The following is a 21,592-nucleotide window of genomic DNA, read 5'->3' as shown; positions in this document are numbered from 1 at the left end:
CGCCAACAAACTCCGGAATCCGTGGCTGATAACCCTCTGGGGGTCTCCAGACAGGTTCCCCGGAAGGGAGCTCCGGTAAAATTGCCTGGGGGGTCGGACTCCTAGTACGAGCGGCATCACCACTCGCACTAGTGCCAGCCACTGGGGCACTTTCATGGGGGGTGCGTGGCCTCGCCTGGCGGCGTCTCCGCCGCCGTGCAGGGGGCTCATCATCAGTACTAGATGATGAGGAGGACGATGAAGAACACAGGAATGTTGAATCTTCATCGTCCTCACTGACAGATTCGGAGTCGGAGGCAAGAAAAGCGTATGCCTCCGCTACCGAAAATGCCCGGCGAGCCATCGCCTTTTTCTACGGTGGCGGGGGGCGGTGGTGGGGGAGATGGGTGGGAGGGTGTGTGTGTGGGGGGTGGCGGGGATGTATGTAGTGTGTGTGCTTGGTGTATACTATATATATAACGGTGTGTGATTAGAAATCACACACCGTTATATGAACAAAAATAAACAGCTGCGGCCAAAAAAAATGGGGGGCCAAATGCAGCGCCCTGAACCCCTAATAGGGCCCGGGTCAAGCTAAAAAATCTCAGGCAGACCCTTGGGGACCTATTAGGGGGTCATGGGGGGGGGATTTTTTTTTTTACTTTTATTTTACTGTTTTATACTATTTTTTCCTACCTTTCCCTGGTGGTTTTTCTGTCCCTGCTCTATGGGGGATCGTCGGTCCTGAGGGGGCTCCAATCCTCACAGGGGGGGGTCCCTGGCACCTTCAAGCAGCTTTGCCCGCTGACTGAACTCAGCTAACGGGCAGAGCTGCAAGAAGATGCAGTTAACCCCTCCCCCGCCGGCTGCTATTGGCTGGACGATCGTCCAGCCAATAGCAGCGCTCCTGAGGGGGTGACGAAATCGCCACCTCCCCATAGATACAGTGGGTGATAGGCGGTGTATTGTACACCCCCGATCACCTTGCATCTTCGGGTCAGCAGGTCACACGTGACCCGTATGACCCAAATCGCGGCAGATCGTTAGTGTGAATTCACCAACGATCTGCCGCGATCGCCGACATGGGGGGGTCTAATGACCCCCCTGGGCATTTGCGCGGGATGCCTGCTGAACGATATCAGCAGGCATCCCGGTCCGGTCCCTGCCCGGCGCGCGGCGGGGACCGAAATTCCCACGGGCGTATGGATACGCCCTGGGTCCTTTAGTACCAGGACGTCAAGGCGTATCCATACGCCCTAGGTCCTTAAGTGGTTAAAGGCGTACTCCCGTGGAAAAAACATTTTTTTTTAAAATCAACTGGTGCCAGAAACTTAAACAGATTTGTAAATTACTTCTATTAAAAAATCTTAATCCTTCAATTACTTATGAGCTGCTGAATACTACAGAGGAAATGGTTTTCTTTTTGGAACACAGAGCTCTCTGCTGACATCATGACCACAGTGCTCTCTATGGACATCTCTGTTCATTTTAAGAACTGTCCAGAGTAGGAGAAAATCTCCATAGCAAACATATGCTGCTCTGGACAGTTCCTAAAACAGACAGAGATGTCAACAGAGAGCACTGTGGTCATGATGTCAGCAGAGAGCTCTGTGTTCCAAAAAGAAAACCATTTCCTCTGTAGTATTCAGCAGCTAATAAGTACTGGAAGGATTAAGATTTTTTAATAGAAGTAATTTACAAATATGTTTAACTTTCTGGCACCAGTTGATTTAAAAAAAAAAAAAAAAAAAGTTTTCCACAGGAATACCCCTTTAAGGTCAGATTAGGTTTTTCCTGTATGAACATGCTCATTATTTTAATGTCCGTATGAGATTACATCTGTCTTCCATACAATGTGTATACTAACAGCCACCTTTCCATGGATGTTCATACAACACATTATTTTGCAAAAATACACTGCTCAAAAAAATAAAGGGAACACTAAAACAACACAATGTAACTCCAAGTCAATCACTCTTCTGTGAAATCACACTGTCCACTCAGGAAGCAACACTGATTGACAATCAATTTCACATTCTGTTGTACAAATGGAACAGACAACAGGTGGAAATTATAGGCAATTAGTAAGACACCCCCAATAAAGGAGTGGTTCTGCGGGTGGTGGCACAGACCACTTCTCAGTTCCTATGCTTCCTGGCTAATGTTTTGGTCACTTTTGAATGCGAGCGGTACTTTCACACTACTGGTAGCAGGAGACGGAGTCTACAACCCACACAAGTGGCTCAGGTAGTGCAGCTTATCCAGGATGGCACATCAATGCAAGCTGTGGCAAGAAAGAAGGTTTGCTGTGTCTGTCAGCGTAGTGTCCAGAGCATGGAGGCGCTACCAGGAGACAGGCCAGTACATCAGGAGATGTGGAGGAGGCCGTAGGAGGGCAACAACCCAGCAGCAGGACCGCTACCTCCGCCTTTGTGTAAGGAGGAGCAGGAGGAGCACTGCCAGAGCCCTGCAAAATGACCTCCAGCAGGCCACAAATGTGCATGTGTCTGTGCAACAGTCAGAAACAGACTCCATGAGGGTGGTACGAGGACCCAACGTTCACAGGTGGGGGTTGTGCTTACAGCCCAACACCGTGCAGGACGTTTGTCATTTGCCAGAGAACACCAAGATTGCCAAATTCGCCACTGGTGCCCTGTGCTCTTCACAGATGAAAGCAGGTTCACACTGAGCACATGTGACAGATGTGACAGAGTCTGGAGACGCCGTGGAGAACGTTCTGCTGCCTGCAACATCCTCCAGCATGACCGGTTTGGTGGTGGGTCAGTAATGGTGTGGGGTGACATTTCTCCATGTGCTTGCCAGAGGTAGCCTGACTGCCATTAGGTATCGAGATGAGATCCTCGGACCCCTTGTGAGACCATATGCTGGTGCGGTTGGCCGTGGGTTCCTCCAAATGCAAGACAATGCTAGACCTCATGTGGCTGGAGTGTGTCAGCAGTTCCTGCAAGAGGACTGGACTGGCCTGCCCGCTCACCAGGCCTGAATCCGATTGAGCACATCTGGGACATCATGTCTTGCTCCATCCACCAACGCTATGTTGCACCACAAACTGTCCAGGAGTTGTCGGATGCTTTAGTCCAGGTCTGGGAGGACACCCCTCAGGAGACCATCCGCCACCTCATCAGGAGCATGCCCAGGCGTTGTAGGGAGGTCATACGGGTACATGGAGGCCACACACACTACTGAGCCTCATTTTGACTTGTTTTAAGGACATTACATCAAAGTTGGATCAGCCTGTAGTATGATTTTCCACTTTGATTTTGAGTGTGACTCCATATCCAGACCTCCATGGTTTGAAAAATTTGATTTCCATTGATCATTTTTGTGTGATTTTGTTGTCAGCACATTCAACTATATAAAGAAGGAAGTATTTCATATGATTAGTTCATTCATTCAGATCTAGGATGCGTTATCTTAGTGTTCCCTTTATTTTTTTGAACAGTGTATATTGATATGTCCTTTTTAAAGGAGAACGGTCAACCGGTTCACCCATACTAAATCCAATACACTGGATTATAGTGTGGGTGAACCGGAGTGCGATGAGGGGTCACTGACTAAAATATGTACCTTAGGTTCGGAGATTTGTCTAATCAAAGATCTGCTGGTATATTCTATGAACTGCATGCTGGAAGCAGGCTCCGATGCTAATTTACTTATTTATCGTCTGTGACTCCAAATCCTAGTGACGAGGAGTCGCTGGTCACGTGAGCACATGCGCAGGCTGAGCGTTGACCTGACCAGTGACTCCATGTCACTAGGACGTGAAGTCACAGATAATAAATATGTAAATTGAGCCAGCGGGGCCCTCTTCCTCCTTGCAATTCACAGAATATAGCAGAGGATCTTTGGTGGGACATCTCTCCGGACCTGAGGTACATATTTTAGTCAGTGACCCCTCATCGAACTCCTGTTCACCCACACTATTACCCAGTGTATTGGGTTTAGTGTGGGTGAACAGGCTGACATAACTCTGTGAACATAGCCCAAAGTTTCCCAAATCTCCTGCATTACATTTGGAGAGATAAATAAAACTGTGTTGTTATTAGGCCATGTTTGCACTGCCAATTTCACATGTGGAATGTCTGCCTGGAAAACACGGTCAGACATTCTGCATATTTGAATGTACCAATGGCGCTAGGGCCGCTCGGAAATGTGCCTTATCATAGACGGCAATGTGTTTCCGAGTGGAATTCTCTGGAGAAAAAAACATGAGTCCTTTCTGCAGATGCCAAAATCAGAAACATCTGCTGCGGAAATTCCACCATGTGCACAGTGCAGCAGAATCCCATTGACATTAATGGACTCATTTCCGAGGGGTATATTCAGTCGGAATTCCGCTCTGAAATTCCAACATGTGAACATAACCTTAGAAAGGGTAAACTAGACAGTCTAGACACTAGAGTGTGCCAGTTTTTTTTTTTACAGTAGCTCAGGCTGTTGAAAAAGCTGGTGCATCTTTAGACTGTCTAGTCTAAACTGAAATTTTTATTAAGTTGACCATCTTTTAATCCAAAATTATCCAACAAAAGGGGGTGCACAGTGTCCCATTTAATCCACAACCCTTTTTATTTACATCCACTTTCAGGTAAACTGCGCATCCTTGTTTCAATTAGTTTTGTCTAGTTTGGTTTAAAAATAAATGTGTTTTGCCTTAAACAGCAAAAAAAACAAACAAACAAAAAAATCTCCTCCATGTTCATACTTTCAGTGAAGTCTGGGGTACGGAATATCCGCTGTGGAAATTCTGTTTTGTGAATGGGGCAGCAAAATCCCAATGACAACCATAGGAGGCTTCTGAACCATATTTTGTAATGGGGATTCTGCTTAAAATATTTATAGTGTGAATTGATAGCTAATCAGATGTCTCCCCAGGCTGTCTATATTGTGTCTGAGTTTCTGAGTGAGAAATTTCAGCCGCATCCTTCCCCCATCCCTGTGTCTTCCTGTTACTGTATTAGGGTCTATACAGTATCCTGTACATATTTGATGTGCTGGGTTTCAAGCTGCAGATTAGATGTTGTGTTCAGTCATTTAGTTTACATTGAACTTAGTAACCATAAATCTGCAGCTTCAAAACCTGTGCATCAAATATTCACAGGCCGTACGTGTGAATACATCCTTACGGCAGATGGATTTTGTTATTCCTAGGAGGTTTCTAAATGTATGTAGATCACATGCAAGTAAAGGAAATGTACACGCTGCTAGAAGATGAGGAAGATTATACCCCCCCCCCCTTTTCTTTACACATATATAGACAGACCCTTTTTCTTGTTAAAACTCTGATAAAACTCATCAGAATATAAATGCTAGAATATTATTTTCTTCACTGATGGTCAATAAATAAAAAAAGAATTTAAGCAGTAAATGTGTTAGTAACGCAATAGCCATAACGCTGTGATATGTGGTGAAGAACTAAAAGGTAATTCATTCAACTATTATAAGCAACCACTTTAAATACAGCCAAAGCCGTCAGCAATGAAGCCAACTGTGAAAAACAGACATATGATTCAACACAAAACCCCCTTTCTATATTGGCGCTGGCCTTACAGTGCCTTGAGGATGCGTATACAGTATATTAGTTAATGTGCATGCCGATCCGATCGTGGTTGCCAGTATTTGACGTACTCCTCAGGGATCCTGTGCCACTAAGCTTGTAAATCTTAAAATTGTTTTGGCAAAAACTTGCAGCGCCACAAATCAATGAATTGAATTAATGCTAATATAAAGTCCAGGGGATAAAGACAGTTGTTAAGAAACCAATTACATGAAGAAATGATGCATGGCTGCTTAAAAATGAAAAACTGTTATATGTTCAAAGACAATAATTTCCAAGGGGCAGAAATATCTCAGATATGTAGATACAGCACCATGGTACTGTGACGTCTATAATGACTGCCAGGTAATGTGGTCCGCTGTTTACAGGATACTGTCTGGCAACCATGCTCTGTAGATCTCATGCATTACAAAACATTTTAAACATAACTTTAAACTTCACTGATACTTTCTAAAGTCACCAGACAGTCTTAATTCTAAGAATACCCTTCACATTAGTATAATATTTATCCATCTTGGCTTTTTAGAGTACTACATCTTTTAAAAAAAACAGGAATTAGGGGGGCTCGCACAATATAAAATGTGTAAATAGGTTATATATATCAAGGTGCTGTGTTGCACGTACCCTTCGTGCCAAAACAAATACAATAAAGACAATGTAGGAATACAATCCTCTAGATATAAATATTATGTTAAATAATTAGATTAAATAGCTAGTTGTACTAAAAACAAGTTTATTAACATAATGGTATATCAATAGATAAGTCCAAGAAGGGCCCTTGCTATAGACTGCATACAATTAAAACACTCTGTCCGTGAATACATAAAATAAATAAATGAATGAATGGATAGATATCAGCAGTTACAGCCACCCACAGTCCTGTGTAAATTCAACAAGGTATTGTTAATCCAATAGGTGTGGTTCAACAAGGTATTGTTATATCCAGTACAGTAACCCCCCGACATGCGATGGCCCCGACATATGATCAAATCGACATACGATGGCCTCTCAGAGGCCATCGCATGTCAATGTCAGCATCGACATACGATGTTTTATATGTCGGGGCCATCGCATTAACTGCTATCCGACAGCGCAAAATGCTTAAGCTGCTGTCGGATAGCAGTTGAAGCATCCCGGACAGGTTCACTTACCTATCCCCGCTGCTCCGGGTCCACTTCGCGATCCTCCGGTGTCTCCTGTATCTTCTCCAGGGTCCGGGCCTCGCTTTCCGGCGTCATTATTACGTCGTTACGCACGCCGTGCCAGCGCAGCAGCGTAATAACATCACCAGAAAGGGAAGCCCGGACCCTGCAGAAGATGCGGAAGAAGCCGGAGGATCCCGAAGAAGACACCGGAGCGGAAACTTTTCAAGATGAGTGGTGACCATGGTGGCCATTTTGAAGTCGGCCATTTTTAATCCAACTTTTGTTTTTTTCAATAGGAAGAGGGTCATGTGACACTTCAAACTTATCGGGAATTTCACAAGAAAAACAATGATGTGCTTGGTTTTAACGTAACTTTATTCTTTCATGAGTTATTTACAAGCTCAGACTCCTACTGCCAAATTTCAAGAACGTGGTTATCCACGCAGGATACTTCAGACCGCACAATCATATATACAAAAGCCCCAAATTTAGCCCCAACCATCCAGAACACACAGCTAGAAAGTATCCGTACATGGTTAGACATCCAAGGGCTTTTACCGTTGCGGACAAATGGGACATCAAAGAACCCATAACATGTAATACTAAACAAGTTATCTATATCCTTCAGTATACATGCAATAAACAATATGTAGGTAGAACAAAAAGACCACTCAAAACACGGATATCCAAACACATCTATAACATCAGAAAAGGCAATGAAAAACACCCCCTCTCCGCACATTTTCTCACATACCATAAACAGAACCCATCACAATTTAAATATTTTGGCATTCAGATTATAAAGAGAGACTGGAGCGGAGGAAATTTTTTAGCAAAAATGTCAAGAGCAGAATCAAGCAAGATGTATGAATTCAAGACAATACATCCCAAGGGCCTCAATTCCGAGTCGAGATCTTCGGATTCCTGTAGGATCCCTGTTGGGCTCTCACCCGTTCCCTGTCCAATGCCTGACTGTTTACCCAGCGCTTTTCCAGTGTCCGGTCCCTAGCCCACAGGGAAGATCTTCCAGTAAGTCCATCAGAATTAGCAAGTCCATCCACACAGAAAGTAAAGACAAACCTTTTTTAATAATACATTTTTTTCATATTTATTTCCCATAACAGTTTTTTCCAAAATTATTTTCAAAAATAAAAATTACAGCACATTGCTGTCAGAACTCTGCGCAATACCATCTAAGATGCTGAGCTCAGTTCTTTTATTTTGTCCAATATTTTTTGATCCCCCTTCTATAAAACATTCATTTGCATGACCTTTTCTTATTTGCTCTCACACTAGACATATATTATAGACATAATTATACATGCCTTTTTATGCCACCATTTCATTTCATTATTTTTTTTTTTATGATTTATTATTTTTGTATTGACCTCCATCTGCACTGCTATTCTCCAAGATTTACATATTATACTTTATAGCAGGGGTCCTCAAACTACGTCCCGTGGGCCACTTGCGGCCCGCCGAGGACATTTATCCGGCCTGCTGGGTGTTTTTGCCGCTGCTGCCTAAGGACACCCCTGTGTCCCAAAAGATGCCCTTGTTAACTCTCTGCTGCCCCGCATTTACTTTAAAAATGCAAGGACCACTGGGAGGTAGTGCACACAGGGACGTCAGTGACATCCCCTACGTGTGCCCATAGCAACGGAGCGCAGATTAGCGGAGCAGCGAGCAGGACGTGCGCTGGCCTGCCTGTTAAGTATTACCACCGGCACATCAGCTTCGGTGCTCTGACCACCGCTCCTCCGGTCCAGGGACCTACTATTATGGCCGGAACGGAGGTCGGAGCACTGAAGTGGGGCAGTACACAGGCATACAGCCTCCAGCCATACACTGTATGGTTGGAGGCTGTTTTTCTGTGGGGGAACATACTGAAAGCCTAATGTGGGGGGAACTATACTGCCAACTAAATGTGGGGGAACTACAACCTAATGTGGGGGGGGGGCTATACTGACAGCCTAATGTGGGGGGGGGAACTATACTGGCAACCTAATGTGGGGGAACTACAACCTAATGTGGGGGGAACTATACTGCCAGCCTAATGTGGGGGAACTATACTGCCAACCTAATGTGGGGGAACTATACTGCCAACCTAATGTGGGGGAACTATACTGCCAACCTAATGTGGGGGAACTATACTGCCACATTCTCACTTTCTTCCCATGAGATATTGACATATGAACCCTGCTCTCTTATCGATTATCCTAGAGATCCATATGTTTTAGCTGGTAATAACCTATGCGATTTTATTCTGTTACTGGTATTTTTATGCCCATCACCAGTATACCATATTCAGTATAAGCACTTCTAATATGTCTATTACGTAATTCCTAATCCTAATTAACAGGATCCACTCCATACTTTGTAACCACCTTTAACTGAGTGCCAATCAGAATGGCACATTATATAAACCCACCATGTCAAGGACATTTATACCAAGCCATATACATATATATGTATATATATAATATACATCTAACCACAGAGGATAGTATGACCACATATTAGTCCAAGAGGGATAAATAAATGTGACACATGTATATATTTGTATTTTAGTAGAAGCAGTGGATTTGCCCAAAGAGGGGGAGTCCCCATTCAGAGGGAGGGGGAGGGGGGAATAGTCAGGGTTCTGGGGAGCCTACCATCACCCTGTCGACTCCCTATTGCAGGTCCCTATTGCCTAAAAAGGGCGGTCCTGCACTGAAACCTCCTAACACATTACTGGCCATCCCTTCAGTAACAAGGACTCCTAACTCCTGCAGGCTGACTACAGCCTTCCCTCACTACCTAGATGGGTCACCTGGGCGGATCCACCACTTACTACTCATATCCAACATTACAAAAAGCAGCCATATTGAAGCTGCTCATTGAAACCTCGAGGAGTAACTGTATCTAGGCGGAAAATCCAACTACATTCCTTTTGCAGGAGGAATCGGTTGAGATCCCCACCCCTTTCTGATCTGAGGGCCCTATCTATGCCCACAAAACAGATATTCGAGAGGTCCCCCTTGTGCTGGTGATTAATATGTACTGCCACCGGAGTATCTCTCGAATTTCAAATCTCCCCAATGTACTCCAGTATTCGCTTCCTCAGCTCCCTGATAGTTTTCCCTACATAAAGTCGGGGGCAGGTGCAGATGGCAACATATATGACCGCTTTGGAGGAACAATTTATAAAATGTTTAATGGGGATAGATCTATTTCTGGGGGTCTGATTTGGGACCATACTAGTTCGTGCTTTTCCTTGCAGGTCCAAGAACTAAGTGGGCATTTCTTTGGGTCTTTTTCTTTAGGTGGAATTCGACGGCTGCCTATATGTCTATATGCCTATATTTTTGTAGGTGGAACCTGACAGCTGCCTATATGATATCTGATTGGTGTGCCACTATCACCGGGGAGAGAACCATTTCATTTCCAGGGCCATTTGAACTATCACTTTGGTTCAAATATGGGTTGCTTTATACATTAGATGTTATAGGGAAAGCCTCTCTTTACAGGAACCATTGGCCATCAATGTATACCATTGCCATACATTGATATATATGATACAATTGTGTGCATTGACTTTGAAAATATATTGCTCACACTTATTATTCAAGTATACTTCCCTAATGATGCCATTGTTTATTTAATGGTAGAAACAGGTTGGCGGTATTCTGTTGATGAGAAATTGTAGCACCACTGGGCTTGCAGGACCCCTTAGGTCCCAGTGTGTGCTTTAATATTTGTGTAATTGTACCTGACCATTGCATGTGGTTTTACCCACCTATCACTATTTTGGCACAATTTTGCTCCCTGATTTTAAGGTGATTATTAAAAGTTATATTTTAGGCACTACCCGATCACTTTTTTGCTTATAGTTTTTTGCTGATCCTAATTGGCCCTGCATACCCACTCCCTGATGAGCTTACCAGTTCCACTATCAGCAAGGCTGGCTGCCCTAGCAACAGAGATGAAAGTGAAGGTGAAAAATTAAGAGACAGAAACCATCACTAGACAGTGGCAAAGTAAGTACACACAATCTAACAGTCATCTCTAATCCTATACCAGTTTTGCCAGTACTTCACTAGTATTAAAGACATAACTAGCATTTTGCCCCTAACTTCATGAGGTCTTCTAATTAAACACTAGAAGAAAAGAACACAGAATGTATTAACACCCCAAAATCTAAACAAGTTAAAGGGGTTTTCCTTGGCATAAATGATGGTTTTAATTTAAATCTTTACTTTCCTATTAAAAATCTTTATCTGTGTACCTTCAGTAAAAAAATGTAAAGTAGACCATGTAGCCATGGTAGCCATGTGGCCATGTGTTGTAAACCACTTCTTGTTGTTATGACTCTAGTGCTGTACTTATCTGCCATTCCATACACTTGATAGTTCCCTTCTTCACCCCTTTGCCATCTCCTGCATCTCATATATCTCTATGTCATCTCTTATATCCAGTTGTATGTGTTAACTTTTCTCACCTTCCAGTTCACTACTTGGGCTATAAGAGGTAAAGTAATGTGTCTGTTGTTCAATTTATCATGTACATTTTACCTATATGTAAACTATAAAATATTAAGTAAAATCATACGGCGTAATAAAACTGGTTTTGTAGTTATGTTTTTAATGATTTAGATAAAAATACTGTGGTGTCCCGGTACTGTATTTTATACTGTACCTTGTGTGCTGGTTCCCCAAAGTCAGAGTTCCTTGGTACCATTGGGGTCCCCTTGCTGAAATAATCCCTAGTCACATCTTCGTTCTTTAATTTTATGTGTTACATGTATATAATTAGTGTAATGTATTGATCTATTTAGTGTTTGCAGGACCTTAGGTTACATGACTAATATTTCTACTGTGATGGTATGCTAAAGGACCTTCCAGGTCATGTGTGTAGTCACATGTTCTACCATAATCCTTTGTGTAAAGGACTGAAAGTTGGGATGAACCAATCAGCTCAAGCCAGCCCCTGCCCATATAAGGGAGCTACCAGCCTATTCTTCGCTCTCTTGATGTTCTGGACTAGCAAAGAGAGGAGATCCGTGCGACTTACAAGACAAAACCAGGCCTGAAGCCTAACGATCCCGCAACTTATTAACCGTGAGTTACTAAATCAAATCCCCGCAAAACGTCTGCGTGACTGCTGGACCTAAACCCAATCCCCTAAATCCAGCGGAACAGCATAAATCAATCTCCAGAGCTTATACTCACAAGGTCCCAACCAACTGTCAGGATCCTCATAGACTGTACATATGTAAAGACTGTTCTTGTTTACCTCTGCATAAAATCTGCAGTAAAGTTTCCGACAGTTTTCTGATTGTCCGGTTGTGGACAATCATTTATTCCTCCCTATCGTTCTTGGGACGGGTGGCGATAGGACAAGCATATATTGAGGAGCCCTCACCCTGGTGTCACGACAGTTAAGGATTAAACCAGCACCCTTTCATCACTGCACAGCTACACCCCATATACCCTATACCCCCACAAGCTTACCACAATACCACAAAGTAATATCTACTAAAGTAATTGCCAGTTAGGATTTACTGACAATAACAAGATATATATTTCATGGTTTTATGCTTAGAAAGGTCTTCTGTCACTAATGGAATCTCCTTGTGATTTCATCTCCTTTTACATCTTTCTGTGTTTTCATCTCCTTTTACATCTTTCTGTGTTTTACACTCAAAGGAAAGTGTCATACTCCCTTTTCGGTTACCTTCTATCTGGAGTGACTATATACACGTTTACAGAAGACAGTCAGAATGACAAGCGTATTATATGTGCATTTGTCTCCAGGAATAGTGTTTGTTCTCTCAGATACTCATTCCCCAATAAGACTGAGCAAAAAAAAAAAAATCTGAATACAGACTTCAGTTTGCTGAGGACAACCACTGCCTAATCTTTCTAGTTTTCATACTCCCTTAAAAATAGTCTGAATTTAGTTTCTGCTGTGTAGGTTGCACAGTAAATGTCACCTACTTAAAGAAAAAATTCTGTCTTGTAGTGAGAGATTAGTCTGGTTTTTAGTCTATTAATAGATGCAGTGAAAATCTGAAGATTGATAGACATATTTATCAGCATCACAATTTTGCATGTATTTTACCACAACACCCAAATCTAGGTATATACAAGACTTATTTGTGTCTATTTTTCTACCCCAAGATAATTTAATAGACAAAAGGCATAACTTACACAGCATCTTAGTCACTTGCCTTCTTCGGTTCTTCTCTTGTTGAAGTCGAACATTTTGGTAACTGTCTCCATCTCCACCAGACTTCGCTTCTAAAACTTGCAGCATTTTCTCCTTCTTAAGTTGAAGACCAATAAGCAGGTACAGAATACTGATTGTACCCATTGGTAAGAAGAAGAAAAATATGGTGGTAATCTGAATGATGAGGTTGTAAATCCATCTGGGTTTCACTAAGGTACAAACAGTAGAGCCAGGTATTACTCCAAGACCAGGCACATTCAGGTCATAGATCCCTATTAGGCAGGTGTTGGGAACAGAGCACATAATAGACAAAGCCCACACAGTAATGATGACTCTCTTAGCATGGTTTCGAGTTACTACATACTTGGCCCGAAGGGGATGTACCACAGCAATGTATCTCTCCACGCTCAGCGCAGTTACATTTAAAATTGAGGCAAAGCAAACTGTTTCAAATAAAAGAGTTTTAAAGGAACAACCACCTTTTCCAAAAAGAAAGGGGTAATTACTCCAGAGCTCATAAAGCTCGAGAGGCATGCCTAACAAAAGTACCAGCAAATCAGAGATCGCAAGACTAAACAGGTAATAATTTGTAGGAGTCCTCATGATCTTGTGTCTGATAATCACAATGCAAGTTAAAATATTCCCCACAGCACCAACTGCAAAGACGAGAAGGTATATCACACAGATTGGGGTGAAGTAGTTGGATTGTCGAGGTCCCAGGTATTTATATAGAAGCTCTTCTATTGTCAAGTTGCAATCCACAGGGTTTATATCACAGAACTCCATGCTGTGGTTTATTGTACTTTCATTAGACGTTCCAATTTGATCAAGACTACGAGGAATATCCTTGTGATGCTGTGAAAATCCCAGGTTTGTGTAGTTGCTTAAGGTGGAAGTCATTTCTTGATGTATAATAGAGAAACCTATAAAAAAATAAACAATGTGTTATGACAGAGGGGAAAGAGTATATTTATATAATATGTACATTTATGAGAGAGAACTTAAGGGACATATTAATAAAGGGCCTGGGGTACTGAACAAAGTTTTAAAGAAAGAAAGAGATAATAAATAAAAAAAATATATACATATCTATGTATATATATATATATATATATATAACTCAATGTGTGTATGTATGTATGTATGTGGTGGTAACCTTGGGGGATAAAGCCTTGTGGGGTGTAGGGTAGTTAGGGTGTTGCTGTTCAGGATAATAAAGGGCACTGTTAACCCTTGTCACTCGTGACGCCAGGGTGAGGGTTAAATGCTGTATTCTTGATAGGCCTATTGCCACCCTTCCCAATAGCAATAGGTGATGCAGAAATAAAGGATTGTCCACAACCACTGTTAACTGAAAACGTGCAGGAACTTTTACTGAAGAATTTCTGTACATGCAGCAATAGTAACAGTCCAGATAACAAAGTATCTATGCATGTAGCTGAGCAGCGATTGACAGTTGGTTGGGATCAAATCCGCTGGATTTAGGGGTGCGTTTAGGTCCAGTGATCTTGCGGTGAGTAGTGGGGAATTGCTTAGTATATTCGCTATGTTATAGGCCGAGGCCGCAAGGCTTTGGCCTGGTAAATTGTCTTGTAAGCTGCAGAGGTCCTACCTCTTCCAGAATCAGCAACCCAAGAGAGGGATCAAGATGGCGCAGCTCCCTTATATGGGCAGGGGCCGGCCGTTTTGGATTGGTCCATAACAACTGTCACTCACCGTTACATTGCATTGTGGGTGAACACATCATGAGAACCACCAAAGGTCCTTTAGCAAAACCAAAGAGTTCTGAAGTTAATCACATGACCCGCAGGTCCTGCTATGCTGAACAGGTACATACATATTTATACTTATTCATATAGGATTTCATATAAATATATGAACTAACTAAAGGGTGACAAGGGGATAACTATAAAAGAGGGACCCCGACGTTTCTAGGGACTCTCACTATGGGGACCTCTACAAAGGTACAGTATAAAAAAAACGGTACCGGGACACCACATATGTGTGTATGTTCCGGCATCACGTCAAACGGCTGAAGATATTAACATGAAACTTGGCACACATGTTACTTATATGTCAACAACAAACATAGGATAGGTAATTTAACCCTTACTCACCCCCATTTGCCATGGGCGGGGTTTTTGTTTAAAGTCCCATACATGTCTATGGGGAAATATATGTTACTGCATAACTTCCAAACGACTGGAGATATTTTGACAATACTTGGTCACATGTTACTTATATGTCCACTTAAAATATAGGATAGTTAATTTAACCCTTAACTACGCCCATTTGTGAGGGTCAGGGCTTTTGTTTAAAGTCCCATGCAAATCAATGGGAAATGTATGTTCCCACATAACTTCCCTATGGATGGAGATATTTCAATACCTGGTACACATATTACGGGTGGGAATATGAGGTCGGGATAGGAGGACGGGATAGGAGGTCGAGATAGGAGGACGGGATAGGAGGTCGGGATAGGAGGACGGGATAGGAGGACGGGATAGGAGGACGGGATAGGAGATCGAGATAGGAGGACGGGATAGGAGGAGGGGATAGGAGGAGGGGATAGGAGGAGGGTATAGGAGGTCGGGATAGGGGGTCGAGATAGGAGGATGGGGAAGGAGGTCAGGATAGGAGGTCGAGAGGAGGACGGAATAGGAAACGGGATAGGAGGACAGGAGAGGAGGACGGGATAGGAGGTCGGGATAGGAGGTCAAGATAGGATGGTGAGATAGGAGGACTGGATAGGAGGTCGGGATAGGAGGTCGAGATAGGAGGACGCTATAGGAGGATGGGATAGGAGGATGGGATAGGAGGACGAGATAGGCGGTCGAGATAGGAGGACCAGATAGGAGGTCGGGATAGGAGGTCGGGATAGGAGGTTGAGATAGGAGGTCGAGATAGGAGGTCGAGATAGGAGGTCGGGATAGGAGGACGGGATAGGAGGTCGGGATAGGAGGACGGGATAGGAGGAAGGGATAGGAGGTCGGGATAGGAGGACGGGATAGGAGGTTGGGATATGACAACAATATATGAGGACAGGATATGAAGTCAAAAGCTTCCTCTGTTGATTTTCCTCCACAACAAGGATTAGGAAGGAAAAACCGGGCAACGCCGGGTACTCAGCTAGTATAAAAAAAAAAATATATATATATATATATATATATATATATATATATATATATAGACTTGCACTCAGCATATATGTTAAATGGTGAGATGGTGGCTGAGATGGATGCCACACTTTGCCACTTGTCACTCATAGGCCATTATGGCATCCTTTAAACAGATGTGTCATAAGATGCATCCATTAGGTGGATGCCATAATAGGCTATGTGACAGATGCATTGGCATCTGTCACCCTTAGACTAATATGACATCCACTTGAGAATCTATGAAAAGCTCTTGCTGTATACATTAAACCAATACCTGTCATAGGTACAATATAGGAGCATATATTACCCCAGGATTACTACAGTGTCCGTTTAATAGATAGTATTTTTTTCATGTCAGCAGATTCTCTTTCATGGCCTACTACACTATTCTATACTTTTTTGTATACTTTTTTCTATACTATACTATTCTTTACGTTTATACCTCTGTTGGGCTAACATAACCCTATGGACACAATAAGTATGTACCTGCTAAACATAGATAACAAAATATGATTTGTATTAGGCCTGATTAACCCCTTAACGTCATCAGGTGTGCAAGGGGCATACGAAGCAGACTCAGGAGCTGAGCCTTCTCCATACCTATTCAGATACCACACTACCTCCGATGCTGGTCACTTAACAACCTAGATGTCACGGTAAAACACAACCGTCACATAAAATGAAGGGTGCCATTAAAAATACAGTTGGTCCTGCAACAGCCAAGCTCCATGTCTCTACCAATGGAAAAAATTTTGAGTTATTGCTCTAAGAAGTTTAAGAGGAAAAAAGAAAATGTAAAAAAAAAGACATTTGGCTGCATCCCTATTATGAATATATTTTGGCAAGAGGCAAATCCACTCACCTCTGCTTCAACGCTGTACAAGATTCGCTGTTGGGCTTTACTTTCTGATGTGTGTAATAGGATACAATCCTATCGATTCTAAAGTCCTGTTAAATGGTGACTGAAAACATGACAATTCATGCACAGAGATCTGTGAAGAAAAAAAAAACACAGTATTACAAATAATAATAAAAAAAAAAAAACACAAAAAACGTTTCCTAAATTGTTTACTTGACAATTGGATTGACTGTGGCTTTGTTGCTTTTTTATTTTTCCAATAATAGCATATTTTTTATCAATTACAAAGTACTATTTATTGAGAGAGTAGTACAATGTAACAACTTCCTCTTGTGGTAGGAAAATCAACAGTAAGTTATTTTATGCTAAAGAGACTTTTTCGCCTAGATATTTTTTCTACTTATTAGAACCAGACACTGAAACATGTTCTTTTTGTAATCTGATTTTCTTTGTCATTTTTTATTGTATTTTTATTTTTAGTACATTATTATGGTGCTGCTATCTTGCTTTAGCTGTGTTTTTTGTTACCAGCATTTAATGATATGCTTTATGTCAATCCTATGGACACAGACACAGTGAATCTCCAGACCCTATTCTTTGTGTCAGACAGGCTTGTAAGTATGCTTTGGGAGCTGTGCAGAGGTCATTCTAAAGGGGAGGAGAGGCTGAGCTGATATTGTCTTCTCTATATACTGTCTCCTTTCACTCTAATGCTATCCGCTTTCCAGTAGCCTCCTCCTTATCATCACCGAAGGAACAGAAAGTCTTAGGTTAGTGTTAGTACTAGTGGTAAAACAGAAAACTGTAAAATTACAGGATTTATTTAAAAAAAAAAATACATGGGAAAATTAGAAAAAATAAATAATTAGTCTTCAAAAATGTTTAAAATTTTAACTTTATTTAAAAATTTTCTAATGACACATTCCCTTTAAGCAATCCTAGGATAGTTATACGTCCATCATACAACAGAAAAAAAACAACAAATAAATAATTTGACCTACATATGACATAAAAGAAAAAACATACATATCACATAAAATGAACTGATGAACCGGCAATTGGCAGAATAGTCTTGAAGTAATTGACTGTGGAAACTATGACTGTGAACAGTAGAATATGCTATTCGTGGTTACTCATTAGTGGAATGCCTGAAGAAATGATGGCTTGATATTTTACCAATCATTATAAATATTTCATATGGTGTGCGTTCATATTGGCACATGGATAGAAATTGTATCTGACTCTATTTTCTCACATTCTGTAATGCTTTTAAACTATTTCATGGGCAGTGACTATCAGTTCCAGTAAGTAAGTACTAAAAGATATAAAGATATATTTTTCTACAAATAAGAATCTGAATTTATACACTTGGTTTTTGATTTGGCTTCAGTTACAGTAATAAATACTCCAAGACAGACGTTACTTCAAATGGGAGCCTAAAACAATGTCCATGTTCAATAATGCAGTTTCTGTACACAACACTGTATTGAACTATGTCATGGATGAGACTTAACCAGGTCACATTTGAAAACCCCTCATGAAATTTTATATAATCACAGTACATGCTCTATAGCCTAGGCCCGTCATTATATAGTAGAGGTCAGGTTTTGTACATCACTTATCAGGCACACCTAAGCACGCTTGTCTTTTGCACGTATTAACCGAGATTCTGTACAATTTAGAGTAAATGTGCTTCAGAAAATACAATATTTTAAAATTTGTGTTCAGATTTAACAAACAAACTTATGTGTTATTTTGCAATAGATATAGATCTAGAAATTCATAGCAACTTCATAAATATTGATTTCTCCCAAGCCTTTTATTGCCGTAGGGCCAGTTCCATAAATATCGATTTCCACTAAGCTGTGTATCACCTTCGGATATTCACTGACACTCATGGAAACTACAATTGTTAGCCTTGATATTAACAACCCTCCTCTTGTAACTAATAGATTTCTTAAACATAGTGCTGTTCGGCATTTGATCTAAAATGTGCTCATGTTAAATGTTTAGTAGCTTTTCAATGAGATATTTTCCTTCTATGCAGGGTGGACTCATAATGATGCTGCTTTGCTCTGATATTTTTTAAATTCATGAAAATATTTAATTTCTTGAATTGGAGTTTCTTACTGAAATAATATTTTTGGCTTATCATGGCATGATAGTTTGGAGAAAAAAGTTAGATCATTTAGGAACAATATAAATCTTATTCTATGATATCTTAATTCTCTATTTTTGACAAAAACAATGTACCGTATATACTCGAGTATAAGCCGAGTTTTTCAGCACGATTTTTCGTGCTGAAAACACCCCCCCTCGGCTTATACTCGAGTGAACTCTCCACCCACAGTGGTCTTCAACCTGCGGACCTCCAGAGGTTTCAAAACTACAACTCCCAGCAAGCCCGGACAGCCGATGGCTGCCCGGGCTTGCTGGGAGTTGTAGTTTTGAAACCTCTGGAGGTTCGCAGGTTGAAGACCACTGAGGGCGGATGATAAGAGGATGATGAAGGGGGGGTGTGGGATGATGACAAGAGGATGATGAAGGGGGGTGGGGATAATGATAAGGGGATGATGAAGGGGGGGTGTGGGATGATTACAAGGGGATGATGAAGGGGGGTGGGGATGATGACAAGGGGATGATGAAGGCGGGGGGGTGTGGGATGATGACAAGGGGATGATGACAGGTGATGATGATGAGGGTCTGGATGATGACAGGCGGTGATGATGATGAGGATGTTAATGACGGGGGTCTGGATGATGACAGGGGGGATGATGTATTTCCCACCCTAGGCTTATACTCGAGTCAATAACTTTTTCCTGGGATTTTGGGTTGAAATTAGGGGCCTCGGCTTATACTCGGGTCGGCTTATACTCGAGTATATACGGTATGTGAATTGTCTGTTCTTACTAAACTTTGGACCATTTAAGTACCACTTTCTTTCATGACCAATAAAAGAGGTTTTCCAAGGATAAAAAACAAATGTTTCATAGTTAACAGGTTTTATTTTAAGTCTTTTAGGTTCAGCATTGTATTCTTACAAACCCCATTTGAGTCAGAGAAAGGCAAAAATAATAGACCGATTTGCCATACAGTAGAGAAAAAAGCCTTCCAGATCCCTGTGGCTATAATACAGTTACCTTCAGGCCAAAATGCTAAAATAGTTCACCTATTTTCCTAATCCTCCACCCCATCACATCTCTGTTTACAGTTCTCTGTGGATGACATCAACATAGAAACAACGCACTGTGCTGACATTACTAGGGTTAACATGTCACTACAGTGGCCTGTAGTTGGCTGGTCCACTGAAGATCATCATGCAGGAGTGTGAACAGAACAGGGGACCAAAACAATGGCATCAACTGAACAGTGAGGATTTTAAAGTGTTTTGGTCATTAAAAACATTTTTTTTAAAGTTTGACATGTCACAGAGAAGTGTCAAACATTTTGATTACTTCAGCTCTCAGTGCTGAGCTCCCCACTGATTATTAGAATGAACTCGCAGTGATCTCCATCCTGCTCCACTAGATGGTCTCATAGACTAATAATAGGGTCATCCTATGCAACAGGACGGAGATCCGCAAGCTGCGAAGCGTACTTCTCTCCACTCATTCTTAGGATCAGTGGTTGGCTGTGCACTAAGGCCGTGGCCAATCGGGGACAATTTAAGTGGTAATCTAATAATTTAGCAGTTCTGTTAATCTGACACTTGTTTTTGTCACAGATTTCCAGAGAAGTAGAGTAAGCAAATTGTCAGGGACCGACCGGGGGACAGGGAGAGTGAGCCCTAAACTGACCCTAAAACTGCTCTTCTTGCTTACCTGCCCATCCACCCTAAACGGTGGATCAAAAACTGGGCGCCGGTCCCTCCCTGAACTAAAGTGCAGGGGCCAAATAAAACCCATACTAATAAATAGTCGGTCACAAACCAGAAACATAACAAGAACATAGAACTCTATAACAGATTAAGTTTAGAGGACACGGATCAGTGAGCCGCACAGGGGACACTATGGATCAGCGGTCATGAACAGAGGACACTATAGATCAGTGGACATGAACAGAGGACTCAGTGGTCATGAACAGAGGACACTATAGATCAGTAGTCATGTACAGAACTCCAGAGATCTGAATAAAGAACTAACAAACATATAGAGGGGCATTTACTAAGGGGTTTAGTCATTTTTTTCTGACTATTTTTGGCTCAAAAATTGTCGCAATTGCGCCTACCCTATTTTTTGTGCGACTTTCTCTAGCAAGAGCTAGAAAGTCAAATTTTTTTTCCCGCTTAATTTACGCAAGTTTTCAGTTTTTACTTGCAGTGGTCAGGAATTTATTAACTGAAACAGTCGCAGTTGCGCAATAAACTGTTGCAACGGCCGTAAAAAATGACTAAATGTACTCCAGCTCCAACATGGAGCAGGAAAAGCTACTGCCGCCCGGGCTCCGACATACTTTCTCCCCGCTACCCTCACTGCGCTACCGGGACACTACAGTGATTTCAATCCCCCCTCTCACCTGCCAGCACCACACAACTTCCATCTGTCTGCTGTTGCAAGACTACAAGTCCCAGCATGCCCTTACAGTGAGGACACGCTGGGAGTTGTAGTCTTGTAGCAGCGGGAGCTGAGCGGCGCGGGCGGGAGACAAGGGGGGGGGGTAGCGG

The 21,592-nt window shown here is 42.0% G+C and overlaps 1 protein-coding gene and 1 long non-coding RNA gene across 4 annotated transcripts in view; one reads left to right on the top strand and one right to left on the bottom strand.

The window, feature by feature from the left end:
• Positions 1-21,592, bottom strand: part of NMUR1 (neuromedin U receptor 1) — a 96,929-nt gene that overhangs the window by 55,282 nt on the left and 20,055 nt on the right. For 2 of the 3 annotated variants that reach the window (XM_056565548.1, XM_056565549.1), the window contains exons 2-3: positions 16,933-17,062; positions 12,894-13,835 (exon numbers count right to left, since the gene is read on the bottom strand). In XM_056565548.1, coding sequence (XP_056421523.1) covers positions 12,894-13,812 — 919 coding nt within the window. In that variant the 5' untranslated portion in view covers positions 13,813-13,835; positions 16,933-17,062. The remainder of the gene's footprint in view (positions 1-12,893; positions 13,836-16,932; positions 17,063-21,592) is intronic. The other variant, XM_056565547.1, reaches the window with a different exon arrangement.
• Positions 10,542-21,592, top strand: part of LOC130361899 (uncharacterized) — a 105,210-nt gene continuing 94,159 nt past the window's right edge. Inside the window, exon 1 of the long non-coding RNA XR_008891196.1 lies at positions 10,542-10,721. This is a non-coding gene — a long non-coding RNA (uncharacterized LOC130361899). The remainder of the gene's footprint in view (positions 10,722-21,592) is intronic.

This window comes from Hyla sarda, chromosome 3 (assembly GCF_029499605.1).
Source record: "Hyla sarda isolate aHylSar1 chromosome 3, aHylSar1.hap1, whole genome shotgun sequence".
Lineage (NCBI taxonomy): Eukaryota > Metazoa > Chordata > Amphibia > Anura > Hylidae > Hyla > Hyla sarda.
This window is presented reverse-complemented; position numbering and strand designations above follow the sequence as displayed.